The following is a 20,889-nucleotide window of genomic DNA, read 5'->3' on the forward strand; positions in this document are numbered from 1 at the left end:
TCTGAATTACATATCATGAATCGGTCTGAAAAAGCGATATATGAACTGATATAAGGGTGAATTACATAAAAAAAAGATACTGAAACATAATCGAATACTAATATATGAAGCTAGCCATAAATGAATCAACACGCCCCATAGTAACACAGCACGTACAAATGCCACACACACGCAAGACCAGCACGCACGCACGCATGCACGCAAATTATATATGCGCAATAAAGCCCGACCATAGAAAGAGCAAAAATGCGCGCGCGAGAAAACAAAAGGGAGATGCGTGCGTGCGTGGCGTGCGTGCGTGCGCGTGCTGGTGTGGCAGCGAGTCACGGAAGGAGAGGGAGCGATGCTCTCACTCGATTCCTCAGCATTTCCTTCTTCCCCCTCTCGCGATAGTACGCCCACGGCATCGGTGCATGGTGAATCAGTCTACCAGGCAATGGCTGCTTTTCACTCGACATTTCACTCCCCAATCACAAAATTGGAGATACGCTAAGAACGCGTTATTACGTCACTAACACACAGACACACGCCACCCGGCGCGCACACGTACACTTGTATTATAGTGTAAACTGAAATTTTGTGCCGAAGGTGAAAAAGTTACGGCGAAATACGGTTCATTTTGCTGGCAAAAGTTTTCCATCTGACTGGTTGTGGCGATACATTTGAAAGAGAGGGCAAATGTTGACTCCGTAAATATCAATCGTTATTCCATTAATATTATGCGCTTTATAATTATTTACAACTAGATGCCGCACCGATTCAAATTCAACACTAGCATTTATCAGTCGGGTGTCATTGTGCCCTCATGATATATGACGATATGATGGAATGTGCGAGATATTTGAAGTCTATAAATCCGTCCGTTACCATATTACAAGACAAATTAAAGAAAGCTACAAGTCCGCCCTTCTCTCATCTCTCTCTCCCTCCTCCTCCTCTCTCTCTCTCATTCCTCTCCTCTTTTCTCCCGCCCCCCTCTCTCTCTATCCTCTCTCTCTCTCTCTCTCTCTCTCTCTCTCTCTCCCCCTCTCCTCTTCTTCTTCTTGCTCTCTCTTCTTTTCTTCCACCCCCCCTCTCTTCTCTCTCTCTCTCTCTCTCTCTCTCGCCGCATCCGAGTCTCGCCAAGCGTCTCTCTCGCTCCGCTCTCCACCTCGCTCGCTCTCTCTCTCTCTCTCTCTCTCTCTCCTCTCTCTCTTCTCCTCTCTCGCTCGCTCTCTCTCTCTCTCTCTCTCTCTCTCTTCTTGCTTCCTCTCCTCTTTCTCCTCTTTCCCTCTCCTCTCTCTCCTCTTCTATCTCTCTCTCTCTCTCTCTCATTCTCTCTCTCTCTTTCTTTCTTCCCCCTCTCTCCCTCTCTCTCTTCCTCTTCTCTCTCTTCTCTCTCTCTCTCTCTCTCCTCTCTCTCTCTCTCTCTCTCCTCTCTACTCATTCTCTTCTCCCTTTCTTGTTTGCCCTTCTCTCTCTCCTCTCCCCTTCTCCCTCTCTCTCCGCTCTCTCTCCCCTTCTTCTCTTCTTTCTCGCGCGCTCTCTCTCTCTTTCTTCCCCCCTTCTCTCTCTCTCTCTTTCTTTCTCTCGCTTTCACCCTCTCTCTTTCTCTCTCTCTCATTCTCTCTCTCTCCCTCTCCGGACCACACCCCAGATACCTCCACATCCCAGCCCAGATAATACATTCCGGAACGGTTTATTTCCCCAGGCCAGAAATAATAGTACAGGAATCACACGGAGAGCCATATAGGCAGCCGCGTTTTACGTGTGATTCGTCATATGTAGCGTGAATCTGCATCATAATCTACATGAGTGTATTCATAGCTTTTCCCCTTAAAATAGATACGACGCATTTGCCAGTTCGTGCCGATGACAGGCACTGCACGGTGTCTCCTCCTCCTCCTCGCTGGTTGTCAGCTTTCTATAACATCTCGGTTTGTTTACGTGGGATCGTGTTCAAGGTTGTGGAACGAACGCTAAGAATACTGCAAGTTACTGTGTAGCATCGCATGCGAAGCAGTCCTGCTACGATCTACGCTACTAGAGGTGACCACGTCGTGTGCACTAACGTTTGGACACTACAGCGAAGACATTGATGGCCAGTCCGTGGTTAATTGCCTTAGTGACTACGCTACTCGTCGCTCTTGCAGGTAATGATAGGAACATAGATAAAAGCGCATACGGTACAGTGTTCGGTGTGCGTTGTTCGTGCGTCGTGTGTTGTGTGTGTGATTGGTGGCGTGGCTGTCGTGTGTGTGATGTGGTGTGGTGTGGTGTGTTGTGTGTGTGATGTGTTGTGTGTGTGTGATGTGCGTGTGTTTAGTTGCTCCAGTGTAATCTAGTAAGCATACATAGTATATAATATATATATATATATATGTATATACATATATATATGTAGTGTACATACATGTAGTATCTATATATTGTATATGTAATGTTCATATGTATCGTAAATCAATCGCTATAAGAAGGAAAGGTGGTTGAAAGGTATTTATAGCAAATGGGTCATAAAAATGTTCCGTATATTTTAATCCGTATTATTCAGAGTTTTGCGCTTGCATGTAAGTTTTTTTTAACGGACTAGAAAACATCCTATGCTTAAAATATCACAAAGCGATTTGCTAAGATATTAATTATACCAACGATTATATAACTATATAGTAGCGATCTCTGACAACCCCCCCCCCAAAAAAAAACACATTTGATTCGTACAGGAATTTGGCAAAGCACTGTTTAATTCCTTTGTTCGTCTGATATGTCGCGCTGCGTGATGTAGTAGATGGTCCAACCGGTTTTGATGCGCTGTGAGCCTGGGAAGAATTAGTCGTGTCATCCCAGTGCGGAACTATTAAGCGCCTTCTATCTGCTTCTTTGTCATTTTTCTTGTGATGATTGTCCGATCCAAGGTCCGAGTAAAGCAGCAACGCATGGCTGTAAAATCTGCTCACTTGGTTTGTGCAGTCGGGTCAGGCATGTATAGGAACAGATAACATCAGGGAAGGATGAATACCTCACCTAGGAATGCTAACCTACTCTATTATAAGCGCAGACATCCCGTCAAAATTCGTTCCAATAAAATATCATCGTTTTTATGTCGGAGTTCACGTTGAACATGCGAGAGTATTTAATGCTATTCGCGTTACGAAACGCTTTATATACGTTTAGATCATTTACCGCCTCTTGATATCATAGAGGAAATTTACTTTTATTCACCGCGTGCTATTATACTACATCCATTCAGGATTAGATCATTTACCCTATCTTGTTATCATAGGGGATATTTCCTATTTTCTACACTTGATTTATTGTGTTTTCACGTAGTTGTTATTAAGGTGCTGGTTGTCGTGGTTATTATGTAGTCTGTACACGTTGTAATCAACACGTAATAGTAGCGGCACTAGATAGCAATATGTTGTTGGAATAATATGCCGATTTCCGTTTAGGTATATACGTGTCATATCAACGCGATACCCCAGCATCCTATCTGCGCAAAACCACCGCTGAGCTCCGTACAGACTACGACTATGTTATTGGTAAGAACCCATCGCTATGCAAAAATCTCCATCTTTATCAACATAGTATAAAACCCCAGTATATACGTGTAATATCAACGCGATAGCCCAGTATTGTATCTACGCAAATCGCCCGCTGATATCCGTACAGACTGCGACTATGTTATTGGTAACAACCTATCGCCATGCAAAGATGCAAAGATCATCTCCACCGACATCAACATTATATAGAACTCCCTTGAAACAACATCGTAACAACAGGAGTATCATAATATAGACAGTGTCATAATAAAGACAGTGTCATAATATAGACAGTGTCATAATATAGACAGTGTCATAATATAGACAGTGTCATAGAAGGTCGTGTAGGGGTAGAGGGGCACGCTGACCCACGAAGGTCGTGTAGGGGTAGAGGGGCACGCTGACCCATGAAGGTCGTGTAGGGGCAGAGGTTATGCTACACTGATAAAGGTCATGTAGGAGCAGGTGAGGTAACGCAGGGGTCGCACGGTAACCCACGAACGTTATACGGGAGATGGAGTTTCCTAGATAAATGAAAGTTGTTGGAGGGGAGGGAGTCGGTTAGATCGGTGAAGGTCATGTGGTGAAGGCAGCAGTCTGCTACACTCGTAAAAGTCGTGGGGGGAGTCTACTGATCCAGTATGGTATATGTGAGTGGGATCTGACCGTCTGTCAAAGAAACGTTGGTGTCTTTGAACGCCGGTTGAATAAAAATCGAACAATTGTTGAAACTCCATCAGTGTACCTTTCTACTGGTGTACAATGTGGTTCTATATGAAGTACAAGCCTTCTTGAAGAAGCCAGAAGGCACATCATGCTTATGTAAGGAACGTAGATTGTAGTCTGTATCGTCTGACCTGAAGAGAAGAGAAAAAGCAACACTCCCAATGTCTCAAAAATCTATATCTCTAAATCTTAACGTCCGCCAATATGTCCGCTCTCTGATGATGCCCCAACCTTTCACGAGCATCATCCATGTGCACACGTGTGTTTCAGGATCTCCATGGCAACGCCACTAGTTGACGGCATGCTCGTAAGCAGGCGAACTCTGGGCATGCTCGTTCGGCAGACGACAGTGAACATGCACCGCCGGCGTCGCCTCGACAGTGACATGTGAGTATGCGGTATTCGCCGTCGTGGGTTGACTAAAGTCTCTCTAGTTTTTTGAGTGGATGAACGTGTTAGAATGACTAGCCGAGTTTTTTTGTTAAATGTTCTGCTTTTTGCAGTGAGATACTTGCGAACGAATTGTGCTTCTATTGTTGGTAGTTTTGTCTCATTGTTTTTGTTTTTTTTCGGAATCAGAACAGCGGCCATATTTCGATTCTATTTGTGTGTTGAATTATTTATAATTATGAATGTGATAGCTATCAATTAATAATTAAAATAATTCGTAATTTAGTGTAAATTAAGTTAGCGTAGTTGATTGCCTTCTTCCAACTCTGTGACCTTTGTCTGTCAAGCTACCATAATCTTCTATCCCAGCACTTTCTTTTCTATTTCAATTACACAGGTAGCGTATTCTTAACAATTGCTATTGATATTACTATATTATTATATGGCTTATGAAGATGTAGGTCCCTGAAGGTTTACCCTGGAATCGTTGGATACTCGAAACCCTCTTTCTCCTTCTCTCTGTCTCTTGTCACTAATTGAATGCCTCAAGCAAACCAATCCTTGCACCGTCTGTATCCGATAGCTGATATCTGTGCCTACATCATCTGTGCTAGGTAGCTTCACTAATCAGCATCTGATTTACCTGCCAGGTATCAGCCGCCTCACGTGAAGCGGAGACTGAAGATACAGGAAATCGCCTTGCGCTACCGCAGCAAGCTGGCCGGGCCGGAGTTCTACGCAGCGTTGTTTGACAACGTCACCCACATGCAGGAGAGCATAGTGTGAAGAATGAAGGAAGGAAACATGGCGCTTACTCTAGCATGCTGATGGGACCCGAATTCTAGGTTATAGTATTCGGCATTACCACCCATGTGCAGGGAGAGCATAGTGTGAAGAATGCAGAAAACATGGCGCTTACTCCAGCACGCTGGTGCAACCCGAATACTAGGTTATACTATTCGGCATTATCACCCATGTGTAGAGTGAGAATAGAGTGAGGGAGGGATGCACAAGATATGGCGCTACTCTAGCAAATTAGCATCACACGAATTCGATACAGTCACGATTTTGTTTCTGTTTGCATTATACACGTGCTAATAATAACATGGAGTTCTAACTATACCCAGTAATGAAAATAGATTCACTTGAATCTTCGCATACGTGTATATTTTTGTGTGTGTGTGGGGGGGGGGTGACTGTGATGCCTGTTTGTGGTTTTATTTGATGTAGGTGATCTTTGTTTATGGCCCTTGATCATGTATTTGCGATACAAAGAAACTGTTGTTAAACTGTTATAAAGAATGTATATACAAGTGTATGTATATGTGTGTGCGTGTGTTTTATTTGCCTTATTATTTGCATTATTGCGTGTCGCTATTTTTGGCCAACTGTACAGAATATTAATAACTCATTGAACGTACATGAGAATGTATATATATATATGCAATAAATGTATATAGTAGCTATAATTATGAATAAGTGCATGGTAACGTTAATTATATAAATTAAGTTATTCGTATATATGATGGCGCATGTCCTCTTTGCGTAAGCGGTGGTGGTACGACAACCTATTGCCTGGCAACGTAGTGACCTGTGAGTCACATCACCTCTCCCGCAGGACTCGTTGCCAGGTTGCTCTTAATTCTTGTTTGATATCTTAGAGATGTAATGCAAGGTATATACAATAATCTCCATGCTCAGTGTAAAATGACAATTACCTTCTAGTTTCTCCTTTTGGTTTTCAGGCCACATTTGCACGATAAAGCCCATCAAGAAGAATATATCAGTTACATTACGAACAATATATAATTTTATGAAGACTAATATGTTCCTAATGACGCACATCTCGATATGCATATATTAATATCAGATGTCCATAGCGGGGAGTGTCATTAGGAATAATGTATCTGAGTATGCTGTTTATATAAAAATTTAATATATAATTGATAATTATAATGAGCACTGATGACGTCTTCATTTTAGGTGGGCGAGCTATTTTCACATGTACGTGCTGGATGTTGATTAGACGTCTGTAATAAACCCTGCTTCTTTATCAATAAACGTGTAAATCGTGTTTTCCTTTAATTACATTCATCATGAATATGGTCTGATAATAAGAGTGAGTCACATAAAAAAAAGAGATTACTGTAACGATATTGAATACAATATATGAAGCTTATGGCCTAAATGATCAAACACGCACACATAAGTAAGCACGCACGTACAAATGCACACACACGCATACACGCACGCACACACGCACGCACGCACGCACGCACGCATATTAAAGGCGCAATACATAGCGCCCGAAGAAAGAGAAAAATTGCGCGAGAGAGAAACAGAGGGGGAGAGTGCGTGCGTGCGTGCGTGTGCGTACGTACGTGCGTGCGTGTGCGTGCGTGCGTGTGTGAGAGAGAGAGAGAGAGGCCTTGGTGAGAGTCACGGAGAGGGAGAAGGTGAGCGAGTGCTCTCACTCGCTTCCCCTCAGTATTTCCCTCCCCCTCTCGCGGATAGTATCGCCCACGGCATCGGGTGCATGGTGAACAGTTAGCCAGGCAAATGGCTGCTTTTCAGCCTCGACATTTTCACCCCCAAAATCACAAAATGTGGAGATACGGCTATAATACGCGTTATTACAGTCACGTAAACACACATACACACACGCGACCGGGCGCGCACACGCTGGTATGGGTGCACGCACGCGTGCGCGTGTATTATAGGCGTAAATTGACATTTTGTGCCTCGAAGGGTGAAAAAGTTACGGCTGAAATACGTTCATTTCGCTGCAAAAGTTTTTCCATGCTTGACTGGTTGTGGGCGATACCATTTGAAAGAGGGGGGCAAATTGTTGCGTCCGTAATATATCCATCTGTGTTATTCCATATAATATTATGCGCTTTATAATTATTTTTCACACTAGATGGCGCACCGATGTCAAAATTCAACATAGCATTTTCTCAGTCATGATGATGCCCCTCATGATGATGATGACGATGATGATGGTGATGGTGGCGATGATGATTTTGAAGTCTATAAATCCGTCCGTTACGCATGTACAAGACGAAATTATAGAAAGCTACAAGGTCGCCTCTCTCTCTCTCTCTCTCTCTCTCTCTCTCTCTCTCTCTCTCTCCATAATCTAGAGCAGTGTCATGAATATGAGTGTCATAATATAGACAGTGTGCATGATAATAGACAGTGTGCATAATATAGACAGTGTATAATATAGACAGTGTCATGATATAGAGTGTGCCCATAATAAGACAGTGTCATGATATAGACAGTGTCATAATATAGACAAGTGTCATGATATAGGCAGTGTCATAATATAGACAGTGTCATGATATAGACAGTGTCTAATATAGACAGTGCCATGATATAGAGTTCATAATATAGACAGTGTCATAATATAGACAGTGTCATGATATAGAAGTGTCCATATACAGAGTGTCATAATATTACGAAGCAGTGTCCCCCCATAATATAGACAGTGTCATGATATAGACAGTGTCATAATATAGACAGTGCCATGATATAGAGTGTCATAATATAGACAGTGTCATAATATAGACAGTGTATAATCTATATAGACAGCTGTTGATAATATAGACAGTGTCATGATATAGACAGTGTCATAATATAGACAGTGTCATAATATAGACAGTGTCATAATATAGACAGTGTCATAATATAGACAGTGTCATGATATAGACAGTGTCATAATATAGACAGTGTCATGATATAGAGTGTCATAATATAGACAGTGTCATGATATAGACAGTGTCATAATATAGACAGTGTCATAATATAGACAGTGTCATAATATAGACAGTGTCATCGATATAGAGTGTGCCTAATATAGACAGTGTCATGTAAGACAGTGTCATAATAATAGACAGTGTGCATAATATAGACAGTGTCATGATATAGAGTGTCATAATATAGACAGTGTCATGATATAGACAGTGTCATAATATAGACAGTGTCATAATATAGACAGTGTCATGATATAGAGTGTCATAATATAGACAGTGCCTGATATAGAACAGGTCAATATCCTATAAGACAGTGTCATACATATAGACAGTGCAATGATATAGAGTGTCATAACTATAGACAGTGTCATGCTATAGTACAGTGTCATAAATATAGACAGTGTCATGATATTAGAGTGTCATATATATAGACAGTGTCATGATATACGAAAGTGTCATAATATAGACAGTGGCCTGTATATAGAGTGTCAATAATATATAGACAGGTCATAATTATAACGACAGTGTCATAATATAGACAGTGTCATAATATAGACAGTGTCATGATATAGAGTGTCATAATATAGACAGTGTCATGATATAGACAGTGTCATAATATAGACAGTGTCATGATATAGACAGTGTCATAATATACCGACAGTGTCATCGATATAGAAGGTCGTCAGTAATATAGACAGTGTCATGATATGACATTGTCATAATATACGACAGTGTCATGATATAGAGTGCATAATATATGACTAGTTGTCTGATAATAGACAGTGTGCATAAATATAGACAGTGTCATGATATAGAGTGTCATAATATAGACAGTGTCATGATATAGAGTGTCATAATATAGACAGTGTCATGATATAGAGTGTCATAATATAGACAGTGTCATGATTATTAGACAGTGTCATTAATATGACAGTGTCATAATATAGAGTGTTTCATAATATAGAGCGAGTGTCATGAGTATAGAGCAGTGTCAAATATAGACAGCTGGCCAATGATATAGAGTGTCATAATTATAAGACAGTGTCATGATAATACGACAGTGTCATAATATGAGCAGTGCCATGATATAGAGTGTCATAATATAGACACGTGTCATAATAAATAAGACAGTGTCATAATATAGACAGTGTCATAATATAGACAGTGTCATAATATAGACAGTGTCATGATATAGAGTGTCATAATATAGACAGTGTCATGATATAGACACGTGTGCTAATAAGCTGTGTCATGGATAGTATAGACAGTTGTCATATATAGACAGTGTCATGATATAGAGTGCTCATTAATATAGACAGTGTGCATGCATATAGACAGTGTCATAATATATGGACAGTGTCAGGATATAGACAGTGTCATAATATAGACCAGTCTGGCCATGCCATATAGAGTGTCATAATATAGACAGTCGTTCTAACTATAGCAGTGTCATAATCATAAACACAGTGTCATAATATACGACAGTGTCATGAATAGACAGTGTCATAATATAGACAGTGTCATCGATATAGAGTGTCATAATATAGACTAGTGTCATTGCATATAGACAGTTCGTCATAATAATACGACAGGGTCATAATCATAGACAGTGTCATGATATAGACGTGTCATAATATAGCAGTGCTCAATGATATAGACAGTGTCATAATATAGACAGCGTGTCATGATATAGAGTGTCATAATATAGACAGTGTCATGATATAGAGTGTCATAATATAGACAGTGTCATGATATAGAGTGTCATAATATATAGACAGTGTCATGATATAGACAGTGTTCATGATATAGACATTGTCATAATATATGACCAGTGTCATGATATACGACAGTGTCATAATATAGACAGTGTCATAATTAAGACAGTGTAATGCATGCACGATATAGAGTTCATGCTAGTTGGCTGTATATATAGAGCAGTGTATATGATATAGAGTGTCATAGATATATGACAGTGCTCATGATATAGAGTGTCATAAATTATAGACAGTGTCATGCATTATAGACAGTGTCATAAATAGTAAGCGTCATGTGTCATGATATAGATCAGTGTCATAATATGACAGTGTCATGATATCAGAGCTGTTCCAACTAATATAGACATGTATGCCAAGAGTGTAATAACAGTGCGTATAGATATGAGTGTCATAATATAGACAGTGTCATGAATAAGACAGTGTCATAATATAGACAGCTCAAATGCCATGCATATTAGAGTGTCATAATATAGACAGTGTGCATAATATAGACAGGTATAGACAGTGTCATAATATAGACAGTGTTCATGATATAGCAGTGTGCATAATATAGACAGTGTTCATGATATAGAGTGTCATATAATAAGAAGTGCCACTGATATATAGAGTGTCATATATAAGACAGTTCATAATATGTACAGCTGTCATAAATATAGACAGTGTTCATAAGTATGGACAGTGTCATAATATAGACAGTATCATAATATTAGACAGTGTCATAATATAGACAGTGTATAGACAGTGTCATAATATAGACAGTGTCATGATATAGGAGCTGTCATATATAGACAAGTGCTATGATAATAGAGTGTCATAATATAGACTAGTGCCCATGATTATAGAGTGTCATAATATAGACAGTGTCCAATTAATATGGACCGTGTCATAATATAGACAGTGTCATAATATGCGACAGTGCATTATGCGTCCATAATATAGACAGTATCCCTAATATAGTACCAGTGTCATAATAATTAGACAGTGTCATGATATAGTGTCAGAAAGATGTCATAATATTAGCACAGTGCATGATAATAGAGTGTGCATAATATAGACAGTGTCATGATATAGAGTGTCATATCAATAGACAGTGTCATGATTGCATGTAATATAAGACGTGTCCTGTAAGTCATATATGACAGTGTCACTGATAATAGAGCAGTGTCATAATATAGACACGTGTGCATGATATAGAGTTGTCTAATATCAGACAGTGCTCATGCATATAGAGTGTCATAATATAGACAGTGTCATGATATATAGAGTGTCATAATGATAGAACAGTGTCATGCATATAGAGTGTCATAATAAGACATGTATGATGAGGTCAAATTGACAGTGTCCCATGATATAGAGTTGTCATAATATAGACAGTGTCATGATATAGAGTGTCATAATATAGACAGTGCCATGATATAGTCTATATAACATATTACTCGTATTTTTGTTAATTCGTGGCTTACACATCAGCGTTGCAATGCCACGCTACAAACATCGTCAATCCCTTCTGGCCAGTTAAAAATACTAAATAGGCGGAAGCTAAGCCACATGTTAAAACTCGAACATGCGCTTCATTAACACCGGAATTAACGCTATGTATGATCAATTGTTTTATTCTCAGCTGGAGGTGGTACGGCGGGTTGTGTGCTGGCCGCGCGTCTATCGGAGGACTCGGACAGCACCGTGCTACTGCTGGAGGCGGGAGGCAGCGAGCTAGAAGACTCGCTGACTCGCTGGTTGACGCGTCTGCCAACTCTAACCCCGTCTCTCATGCTGCTGCCTCATCTGTCCTGGCAATACAGGACCGTGCCGCAGGCACAGGCAGCATACGGATTCACTAACAAAGTATGTAATCCATTCGAAGTTGACTAACGGCAAAATTCTTCGAGGACATTGCCACGGGCTCTTTCTAGCGCTGAACACTTACAGCATTGCTACGGCCAATAATATGATTACTTAATATCTACTTAATATGATTTCTCGATGTCTACTTAATATTATTTAATGTACCCAACGTCTACTTGGTTGCTTGATCTTGATCTTGATATGATACATAGACAGTAACAGATTCTGGCGTGGCGTCGGCGGAAGTCGAGAGAGGGCTGCCTGTTTAGTCACAGTTTAGGCTTGTTTGTTGCTTTTGCTTGCTCTTTTTTGCTTTATTGTTTTTTTGTTGCTGTATTTTCTATTTGTATTGCACTCTCACAGCAGATAGCGTGGCCCGCGGGCAGGATGCTAGGAGGCAGCAGCGCCACCAATTACATGCTCTACACACGCGGCCTCTCCACCACATACGACGCTTGGGCAGCAGGGGGCGCCACCGGCTGGAGTTATGCCGACGTGAAGCCGTTCTTTGAAAAGGTACATGGGCGTTATCATCCGTGAATCATACAAGAGAACTACCGTTTTTCGTACACGCTGCTGATACAGGTTCAAATGTTTGGTTAAACCTCGTGTTATTGTTGGATGTGATATATATGTAACATTTTTTAATTATTTTGCGTAACCATATATTACATAGTAAGCACTTTGTGCAACCAAGAATTCACGTATATTTACAATTCATTAACTATGCCGTTACAGACTGCGTGTTAAAAGTAAATACATTCATAGTTATCTGTACATTTCGTGTGGTTAGCGATTTATTGTCATGAACGTTTAAACTAATGACTTACTGTAGGCCTACTATAATTTCCGATCTCAGGTTGAGCAGGTCATCGAGTTAACGCCAACGAGCGCCACCTACTTTCAGACACTTACAGACGCCTTCCTCGCTGCTGGCAAGGTGCGTATCACCCAGTCCCCTCCGTCAAACATAAACAACTCGCGGTCCAGTACCAGCCAAGATTAGCAATTATATAGCCTGGTACAAATAGTTCTATTTGTCTACAGTGTTAAACATATGCAGTCGATGCGTGTCTAGAATACATATGTTCATAACAGATACAATAAACATGAAATCGAGAGCTAATAATACATGTAATAATACATGTAATAATACATGTAATAATACATGTATTACTAGATCTTGATGAACTTTGCATTGGTATTAAAAGCACAATTAACGTCATATAATAGCTGTATCAGCTATATGTTTTCTTGTCGAGAGAGAAGTTGTGATCATGAGCAATAAACCATATATTTATGCTCATGTAATAATCATGTTACCGTGGATACGCATATCACTGACATAGACTTTTCATAGGGGGGAGAATTTGATAATGCTCCTTTTATAAAGTTTTTGCAGAGATCGTATTCTAACGGACGGGCCAGCATTGGTGACTTTTATCAGTTGAGTTCAGCGATGGTAGACGGTAAAAGGTGGCATGCGGGTATCGGATATCTATTCCCCGCACTGAACAGACCGAATCTACACGTAATGACACATGCACACGTGACGAAGGTACGCTGATCAATGACCTAATTAATCAAAAGTGATTCATTAAATTAGTTACGAAACATTTAACATTTCTCATTGATAGTCTTACTAGAGGTTGAGCTGGTACAAAACGAAGACAAACATAGAGAGATCAGTGGAAAGTACTATTATGAACTGTCGTTCTTGCATGTTACTACAGTTTAGTTAGGTATTTAGCCGACTTAAGTTAACGCTAAGCCAGCCACCAGGGTAATTCCTAGACCACTGCACGCAGAGGCTAATCTCATCCTGGTGTTCCGTCAAAAAGATTGGTGGTGTCGGAAAAGTTCCGCGTGCGTTTCAGAGCGTTCTGACGGGTGCCTTAGCACGAAGCTTGCCTCTGCGCGCGGAGGTCTAGTAATATCTCCATGCAGGCACCCCGCGGCAGATGCAGTACTAGGATGACAATCACCGACCCCACGTCATTAGCTGTTGCCATTACTTATATTACACAGATAGTAATCACGTTAGTAACGTGAAACCGTGCTATGTCGTTCGCGTCCTTCCGCAGTGTCAGCCTGTTCTGCTAGCATCTATGACAAATACGACATACGCATATACGCTCTCCTATGACACTATTTGTCATAGGAATTCTTTCTATGACAAATATTGTTGTATGTGTTGTGCGCATCATTGGAGTTTAGGAGCGCTATTATGAACGCAAGCAGTGAATTTCAGCTGTAAAGTGGAACGAAGTTGACTCGCCAATATTTGTCATATGAAGAATCTTCCTATGACAAATAGTGTCATAGGAGAGCGTATATGCGTATGTGGTATTTGTCATAGATGCTAGCAGAACAGGCTGACACTGCAGAAGGACGCGACCGACATAACACGGTTTCACGTTACTAACGTGATTACTATCTGTGTAATATAAGTAATGGCAACAGCTAATGACGTGGGGTCGGTGATTGTCATCCTAGTATATTACACAGATAGTAATGACGTCAGTTACATGAAACCGTGTTATGATGGTCGCTAATTCCTTCCGCAGTGTGAGGTGAGGTCCACCCAGCCCCATTTCCTTCTTCTAGTAATTAGCTATTGCTAGTACTTATATCACACGGATAGTAATCACGTTAGTTGCGTGAAACCGTTTGTCACATGTGATGTAGGTCAACATCGACGGCAAGCGGGCGACAGGTGTCAGCTTCCAGACGCAGAGCGGCGAGGAGGCGGTCGTCATGGCAACGAAGGACGTGATCGTGTCCATGGGAGCTGTCGGTTCGCCTACCCTGCTGATGCTGTCCGGGATAGGCCCCCGAGCACACCTGCAATCACTCGGAGTTTGTATTTAATGGCACGATCATCGCATATGCTACTGTCATCGACGATGTATCGAAGCAAGTCTTGTTGATCGAATCCGTGTTGATAGCGTATCTCAATGACGCTTAGGAAATAAATAAATGCTAATGAACACCAACTTACTAATATGCTCATTTTGCGCAGAAATAACCTTGTAGCTCAAAAGAATCGTTTGCTCGTCCTCAAGCACTTTTTGAGGCCGAAAAAACAGTCAAACCAACATTTGCTAGACATAGATATATGCACGATGTTTTTTCGGCAAAAAATGACGAGATGCCATCTAGTGTGCGTAGAGGTGGTAGTCTATACTCACTGCAATACACGAATATAAGATTATATAGAAGAATATACTAGAATACCGAATATAACTTACCCTTAATTAACTCAAAGCTACCAATACATGGAAAATTGCGTAATAAGTGGAATACTGCAACTCTGGGGGACTCTAACGACGGATGTCTTTATATGATCGCAGATCGAGGTAATTGCAGACCTGCCGGTTGGACAGAACCTTCAGGACCATCTGTTCGTTCCCGTGCGAGTTACGCTCAACACAAGCGTCAGCTTCACCGAAGCCAAGGTGACCACTGTGAGCGAGCTACTCAAATACGCTCTGCTAGGCACAGGTAAACTATATATCAGAAACCTCATATAGTACCTAATATATATATATATATATATATATATATTATAGTAGGTATATAGGTACCTAATATAGTCAGAGACAATCGTAAGCACTCAGCTTAGGTCTCAGGTCTTATTCGCCCGATATGATTATACCTGGAGTGTCATAATATAGATATAATCATAAGAGATTAGGGACATAAGACATATAGACATAATCAATATTATGTCACTCCTGATGACATAATGGCTTACTTCGCTCTGTTGAGTACGGAAAATATCTATTGTATTAATAACTCTGTGATGCAGATGGAGATGCATTGATATTATCAGGAGTGCCATAATATATATTAGACCTAATTAATAATCTATATATTAATAATTATAATATATGCAATTATAATATATTATAATTAAATATTAATTAGTTAGTTAGTTCGTTAATTAGTTAATTAGTTAGTTAGTTAGTTAGTTAGTTAGTTAGTTATCCCTCGTAGATGCCTAGATGGCACATAAGGCAGTGACAAGAGATCTCTAGAATTTACAATATATATAATTATAATATATATAAAATTATAACTACACCCCAGCTATTATCACTGAGATGTGATTGGCTAATGATACACGCCGCCATCTTGTTACTACAGGTATGCTTACCGAGTCCGTGGGCATGCCAGCAGCTGGGAGTGTGAAGCTGGGAGATGAATCCACGGCCGAGCTGTTTCTTTACCTTCTCAACATCGGCTCTACGTCACGTCTGTACCAGCTTATCTCAGGATTAAGCGAAGAGGTATGCAGTAAAATCAGGAGTGTCATAGTACAGAGTCTATAATATTATTATGACCCTCCTGGTAGAATCACACCATGTAGTGAATCAGGCTCGTAGCGAGCCTTCCAGTAGAGGGTAAGTCTTTTCCATCAAAAGGTAGAGCTTTGGAGCCAGCCTATTTAGTCTGCAGTGGCGGATCCAGGATTAGAAGAGAGTATAGCGCCTTAGACAAGTTACGTTAACTCTTTCGACGGCAAAAAAATTTGCCTTGCAAAATATAGGAGGTGCGTATTATAGTTGGCCGTCGTACTCAGAAAGAATTATTTTTACCGCGGTAGAAATAGTTCAACCGCGGATAAATTATGGCCCTTTGCCCAATCAGTCCCTGTTACACATTATTTTATCGCGGGTGAATTATTTTTATCGCGGTTAACTTATGTGTAACAAGGCCTCTGATTGGGTAAAGGGGCCATAATTTAACCGCGGTTAATTGATTTCAACCGCGGTAAAAATAATAATTTCTGAGTACGACGGCCAACCATACGCGCCGGCGGCACTTCGCATTGAACCCGCCCATGATCGGTGCACTGCATGAACGCAATCATGCTACAAAATCACCTTAAAATTCGTTCAAAATATTTCATTTTGGAACGAACCACGTACTATAGCTACGTCTACACGACGAATCTTAACTCGAGTTAATGTAACTCGAGTTAGCGTTAACTCGAGTTAGCTTAACCTCGCCAGTCGATCGAGGTTAAGATAACTCGAGTTACGTTAACTCGAGTTAAGGCCCGTGTAGACGCTTAACTCGAGTTAGCTTAACCTCTACGATAGGCGGCAGCACTAGTATCGATGTACGTACACACGCACGCACGCACGCGTACTTGCACACGCACGCACACACTCATGCACGCACGCACGCACGTGTACGTGCACACGCATGCACGCACGCACGGACGCCTACGTGCACATGCACACGCACGCACGCACGCACGCACGAACGTGTACCTGCACACGCGCGCACGCGTGCACGTGCACATGCACGCACGGACGCATGCACGCACGTGTACGTGCACACGCACGCACGCACGCACGAACGTGTACCTGCGCACGCGCGCACGCACGCACGTGTACTTGCACACGCACGCACACACTCATGCACGCACGTGAACGTGCACATGCACGCACATGTACGCACTCACGCATGCACGCACGTGTACGTGCACACGCACGCACGCACGCACGAACGAACGCACTGTACGTACACACGTACGCACGCACGCACGTATACGTGCACACGCACGCACACACGCACACACGCACGCACGTTTACATACACACGCACGCACGCATGCATAATAAATCGGTAATAATCGCTATCGGGTGTTGTCGTGTAGACGCTACATAATCGCTAACTCGAGTTAACGCTTAACTCGAGTTAAGGTTCGTCGTGTAGACGAGGCTAATAATGTACAAACTATGGCACAAAATTGAATAAATCAGAGCACGTCCAATCAGTGCATTAATTGTCACATAAACATGGTCAGGTATCTGTGTCAACATCATATGAAATGAGATCACGCATAAAATATTACTCGGAACTGACAGTAGTTTCTGCGGTACGGTGTTTAGATCTAGTTTCCTTGAATAGAGTGTGGTGAATATGTTGACTCCTCTTCTTGATCTACATGATGTGAGTCATAGTGCGTGCATTATATGAATCACATGGCGAGAGCAGAGAAACTTTCCTAATGTAATGATGCTGTCATGACACTATATTCTCAATGCTTAGATCTACACCATACGTTATCGAACCTGAGAAAGTAAATTGGCCAATGACGATATTATGGTAATGTCATGTTAGCCTGACATTATAAAACAAAGAAATGTCATAGGCGCATGTATTTGTATGCGCGTGGTCACGCGTCCTGCGTGTCTGTGTTAGTGTAACGTGTATACGTTCCCAGGTGTGCAAATTATTTGCGCTTGTTGCAGGCATGGAGGCGGTTCGCACCAGGCATATACGATCCGTCGGCTGAAGGCTGTTTTATCGCACCTACGCTGGTGTACGCTCACGCCCGGGGAAACATTACCCTGGCCAGCAGAGATCCATTTCAGTTCCCTTCCATCAATCCGCAATATCTAAACAACGACCATGACGTAGAGGTGCTAATACAGGGTAAGGCCACCCATTGTCTCCCTCGTTGAGGTGGTTACAGGGTTAAAATGCTTACGACATGGAACGTGGCATGTGGTCGTTCAGTGAGTATGTTATTTCGGCTTGGGGTGGGCAAGAGGGATATAAGGGTAGATGTGACCTGGCGGTAATACGTTGTATGTATATGGAAAAACAATTAAACAGCACTTGTTCATTAAAAACACACTCCCAATTTGTAACGCAAGTTCGAAAAATTTTAATTCCCGCTAATAACCAATTCGTAAATTATAATCCATTACCCACATCTAGAATCCTATTCTACCTTACCCTAATCTATTACCTAACCTATTATCCCCTACCTATTACCCTAATCTATAATCATATTCTACCCTAATATAATACCCAAATCTGTTACCCCAATAGATTATATTATTATGACCTATACTCTATTACCCACTGTAATTTCTGTTATGTACTGTAGGTATCAGGCTGGCGATCAAGATGGCGATGACGCAACCATTCCAGGCGCTTGGTGCCACTTACCACATACCTGATTTTCACCTCTGCGCCCATCACCCTGCCGACACCGACGCCCTCTATGGCTGCATAGTTAAACACATAGCGATGACCATGTACCATTATGCGGGGACGTGTAAGATGGGCCGGTCCAGTGACCCAGCGACTGTTGTTGACCCTCAGCTCAGGTAGCTATAGCTATACGAGAACGTTGACGTCGACACAAACACCTCTATATTCCTCGTAGCCAGAAAATTAGCAATAGGGAAACTATTTTTATTAAATAAATCCTATATTATGTACGCGATACTGACTGTGAGCACGTGATAGTGACTGTGAGCACGTGGTACTGACTGTGAACACGTGGTACTTACTGTGAGCACGTGATAGTGACTGTATGCACGTGATACTGAGTGTGAGCATGTGGTACTGACTGCGAGCACGTGATACTGACTGTGAGCACGTGATACTGAGTGTGAGCATGTGGTACTGACTGTGAGCATATGGTACTGACTGTGAACACGTGGTACTGACTGTGAACCCGTGATACTGAGTGTGAGCATGTGGTACTGACTGTGGGCACGTGGTACTGACTGCGAGCACGTGGTACTGACTGTGAGCATGTGGTACTGACTGTGAACACGTGGTACTGACTGTGAGCATGTGGTACTGACTGTGAACACGTGGTACTGACTGTACATGTGAGCGCGCGATAGTGACTGTGAGCACGTGATACTGAGTGTGAGCACGTGGTACTGACTGTAAACACGTGGTACTGATTGTGAGTACGTGATACTAAGTGTGAGTACGTGGTACTTACTGTGACCGCACGATACTGAGTGTGAGCATGTGGTACTGACTGTGAGCACGTGATAGTGACTGTGAGCACGTGATACTGACTGTGAGCACGTGGTACTGACTGTGAGCACGTGGTACTGTGAACACGTGGTACTGTGAACACGCGGTGCTGTGAACACGTGGTGCTGTGAGAACGTGGTGCTGTGAGAACGTGGTGCTGTGAGAACGTGGTGCTGTGAGAACGTGGTGCTGTGAGAACGTGGTACTTCCTGTGAGCACGTGGTACTGTGAACACGTGGTGCTGTGAGAACGTGGTGCTGTGAGAACGTGGTGCTGTGAGAACGTGGTGCTGTGAGAACGTGGTGCTGTGAGAACGTGGTACTTCCTGTGAGCACGTGGTACTGTAAGCACGTGATACTTACTGTGAGCACGTGACTGTGAGCGTGTGATAGTTACTGTTAGTTAGCACGTGGTACTGTGAACATGTGGCACTGGCTATAAACGCGTGATTGCTACTAAACTGTGAGCGCGTGTGTTTCAGGGTGAAGGGCATATCGGGCCTGCGTGTGGTTGACGCGTCCGTAATGCCCGCCATCAGCGGTGGCAACACAATGGCGCCCACACTGATGCTGGCAGAGAAGACCGCAGTTGATATCCGGCAACAACATCGCTCACGATAAGCCCTAACGCGCCAACGGTGGAGGAACCTCCTTCGGTGTGTTTCGTGTCCGATAGGTGGAGTCGCCGCCGGCAACGCCATCTGGGAGATAAGTGGCACTCCAAGAAGAGCGAGGAAGGAGGACTAGTGTGTCGCATACTTCGTTTACTATGGCATCTACCTTCGACCGGCGGGGATGTATATAGTTCGGGAATTTATACGTTTAGCCCGCAGCACACGCTGTGGATCTTGCGGCGCAGCAAGTTTCACAGCGTGTGCGGATGTGAAATCCCTCGAACTGGGTCGTGTGGAAAATATCACGTTTGATATGTTAATTCTTCCATGTGTGGAAGTTTGAACACCGTGTGCGGTGTGTGTGTGTGTGTGTGTGTGTGTGTGTGTGTGTGTGTGTTGTGTGTGTGTGTGCGTGTGTGTGTGTGTGTGTGTGTGTGTGTGTGTGTGTGTGTGTGTGTGTG

The 20,889-nt window shown here is 42.2% G+C and overlaps 2 protein-coding genes across 3 annotated transcripts in view; both read left to right on the plus strand.

Moving 5' to 3' along the window:
* LOC106815357 (ral GTPase-activating protein subunit beta-like) overlaps positions 1–6,691 on the plus strand; it is a 37,881-nt gene extending 31,190 nt beyond the window's left edge. The window contains exons 10-11 of the mRNA XM_014819807.1: positions 4,515–4,631; positions 5,285–6,691. Of these exons, the coding sequence (XP_014675293.1) occupies positions 4,515–4,631; positions 5,285–5,420 (253 nt within the window). The 3' untranslated portion in view covers positions 5,421–6,691. The remainder of the gene's footprint in view (positions 1–4,514; positions 4,632–5,284) is intronic.
* LOC106815356 (glucose dehydrogenase [FAD, quinone]-like) lies at positions 2,026–20,819 on the plus strand. Of its 2 annotated transcripts, XM_014819805.1 has the most exons (12): positions 2,026–2,132; positions 3,429–3,518; positions 11,786–12,009; positions 12,373–12,525; positions 12,869–12,949; positions 13,403–13,567; positions 14,698–14,868; positions 15,363–15,513; positions 16,159–16,301; positions 18,279–18,462; positions 18,923–19,145; positions 20,297–20,819. In XM_014819805.1, the coding sequence occupies exons 1-12, from the start codon at positions 2,078–2,080 to the stop codon at positions 20,433–20,435; spliced, it is 1,779 nt and encodes a 592-aa protein (XP_014675291.1). In that variant the 5' UTR covers positions 2,026–2,077; the 3' UTR covers positions 20,436–20,819. The 2 variants fall into 2 exon arrangements, with proteins under 2 accessions (XP_014675291.1, XP_014675292.1); XM_014819806.1 differs by lacking the exon at positions 14,698–14,868.
* Positions 20,820–20,889: the final 70 nt, after the last annotated feature.

The sequence above is a fragment of the Priapulus caudatus genome, unplaced genomic scaffold (assembly GCF_000485595.1).
Source record: "Priapulus caudatus unplaced genomic scaffold, Priapulus_caudatus-5.0.1 Scaffold1096, whole genome shotgun sequence".
NCBI classification, from domain to species: domain Eukaryota; kingdom Metazoa; phylum Priapulida; class Priapulimorpha; order Priapulimorphida; family Priapulidae; genus Priapulus; species Priapulus caudatus.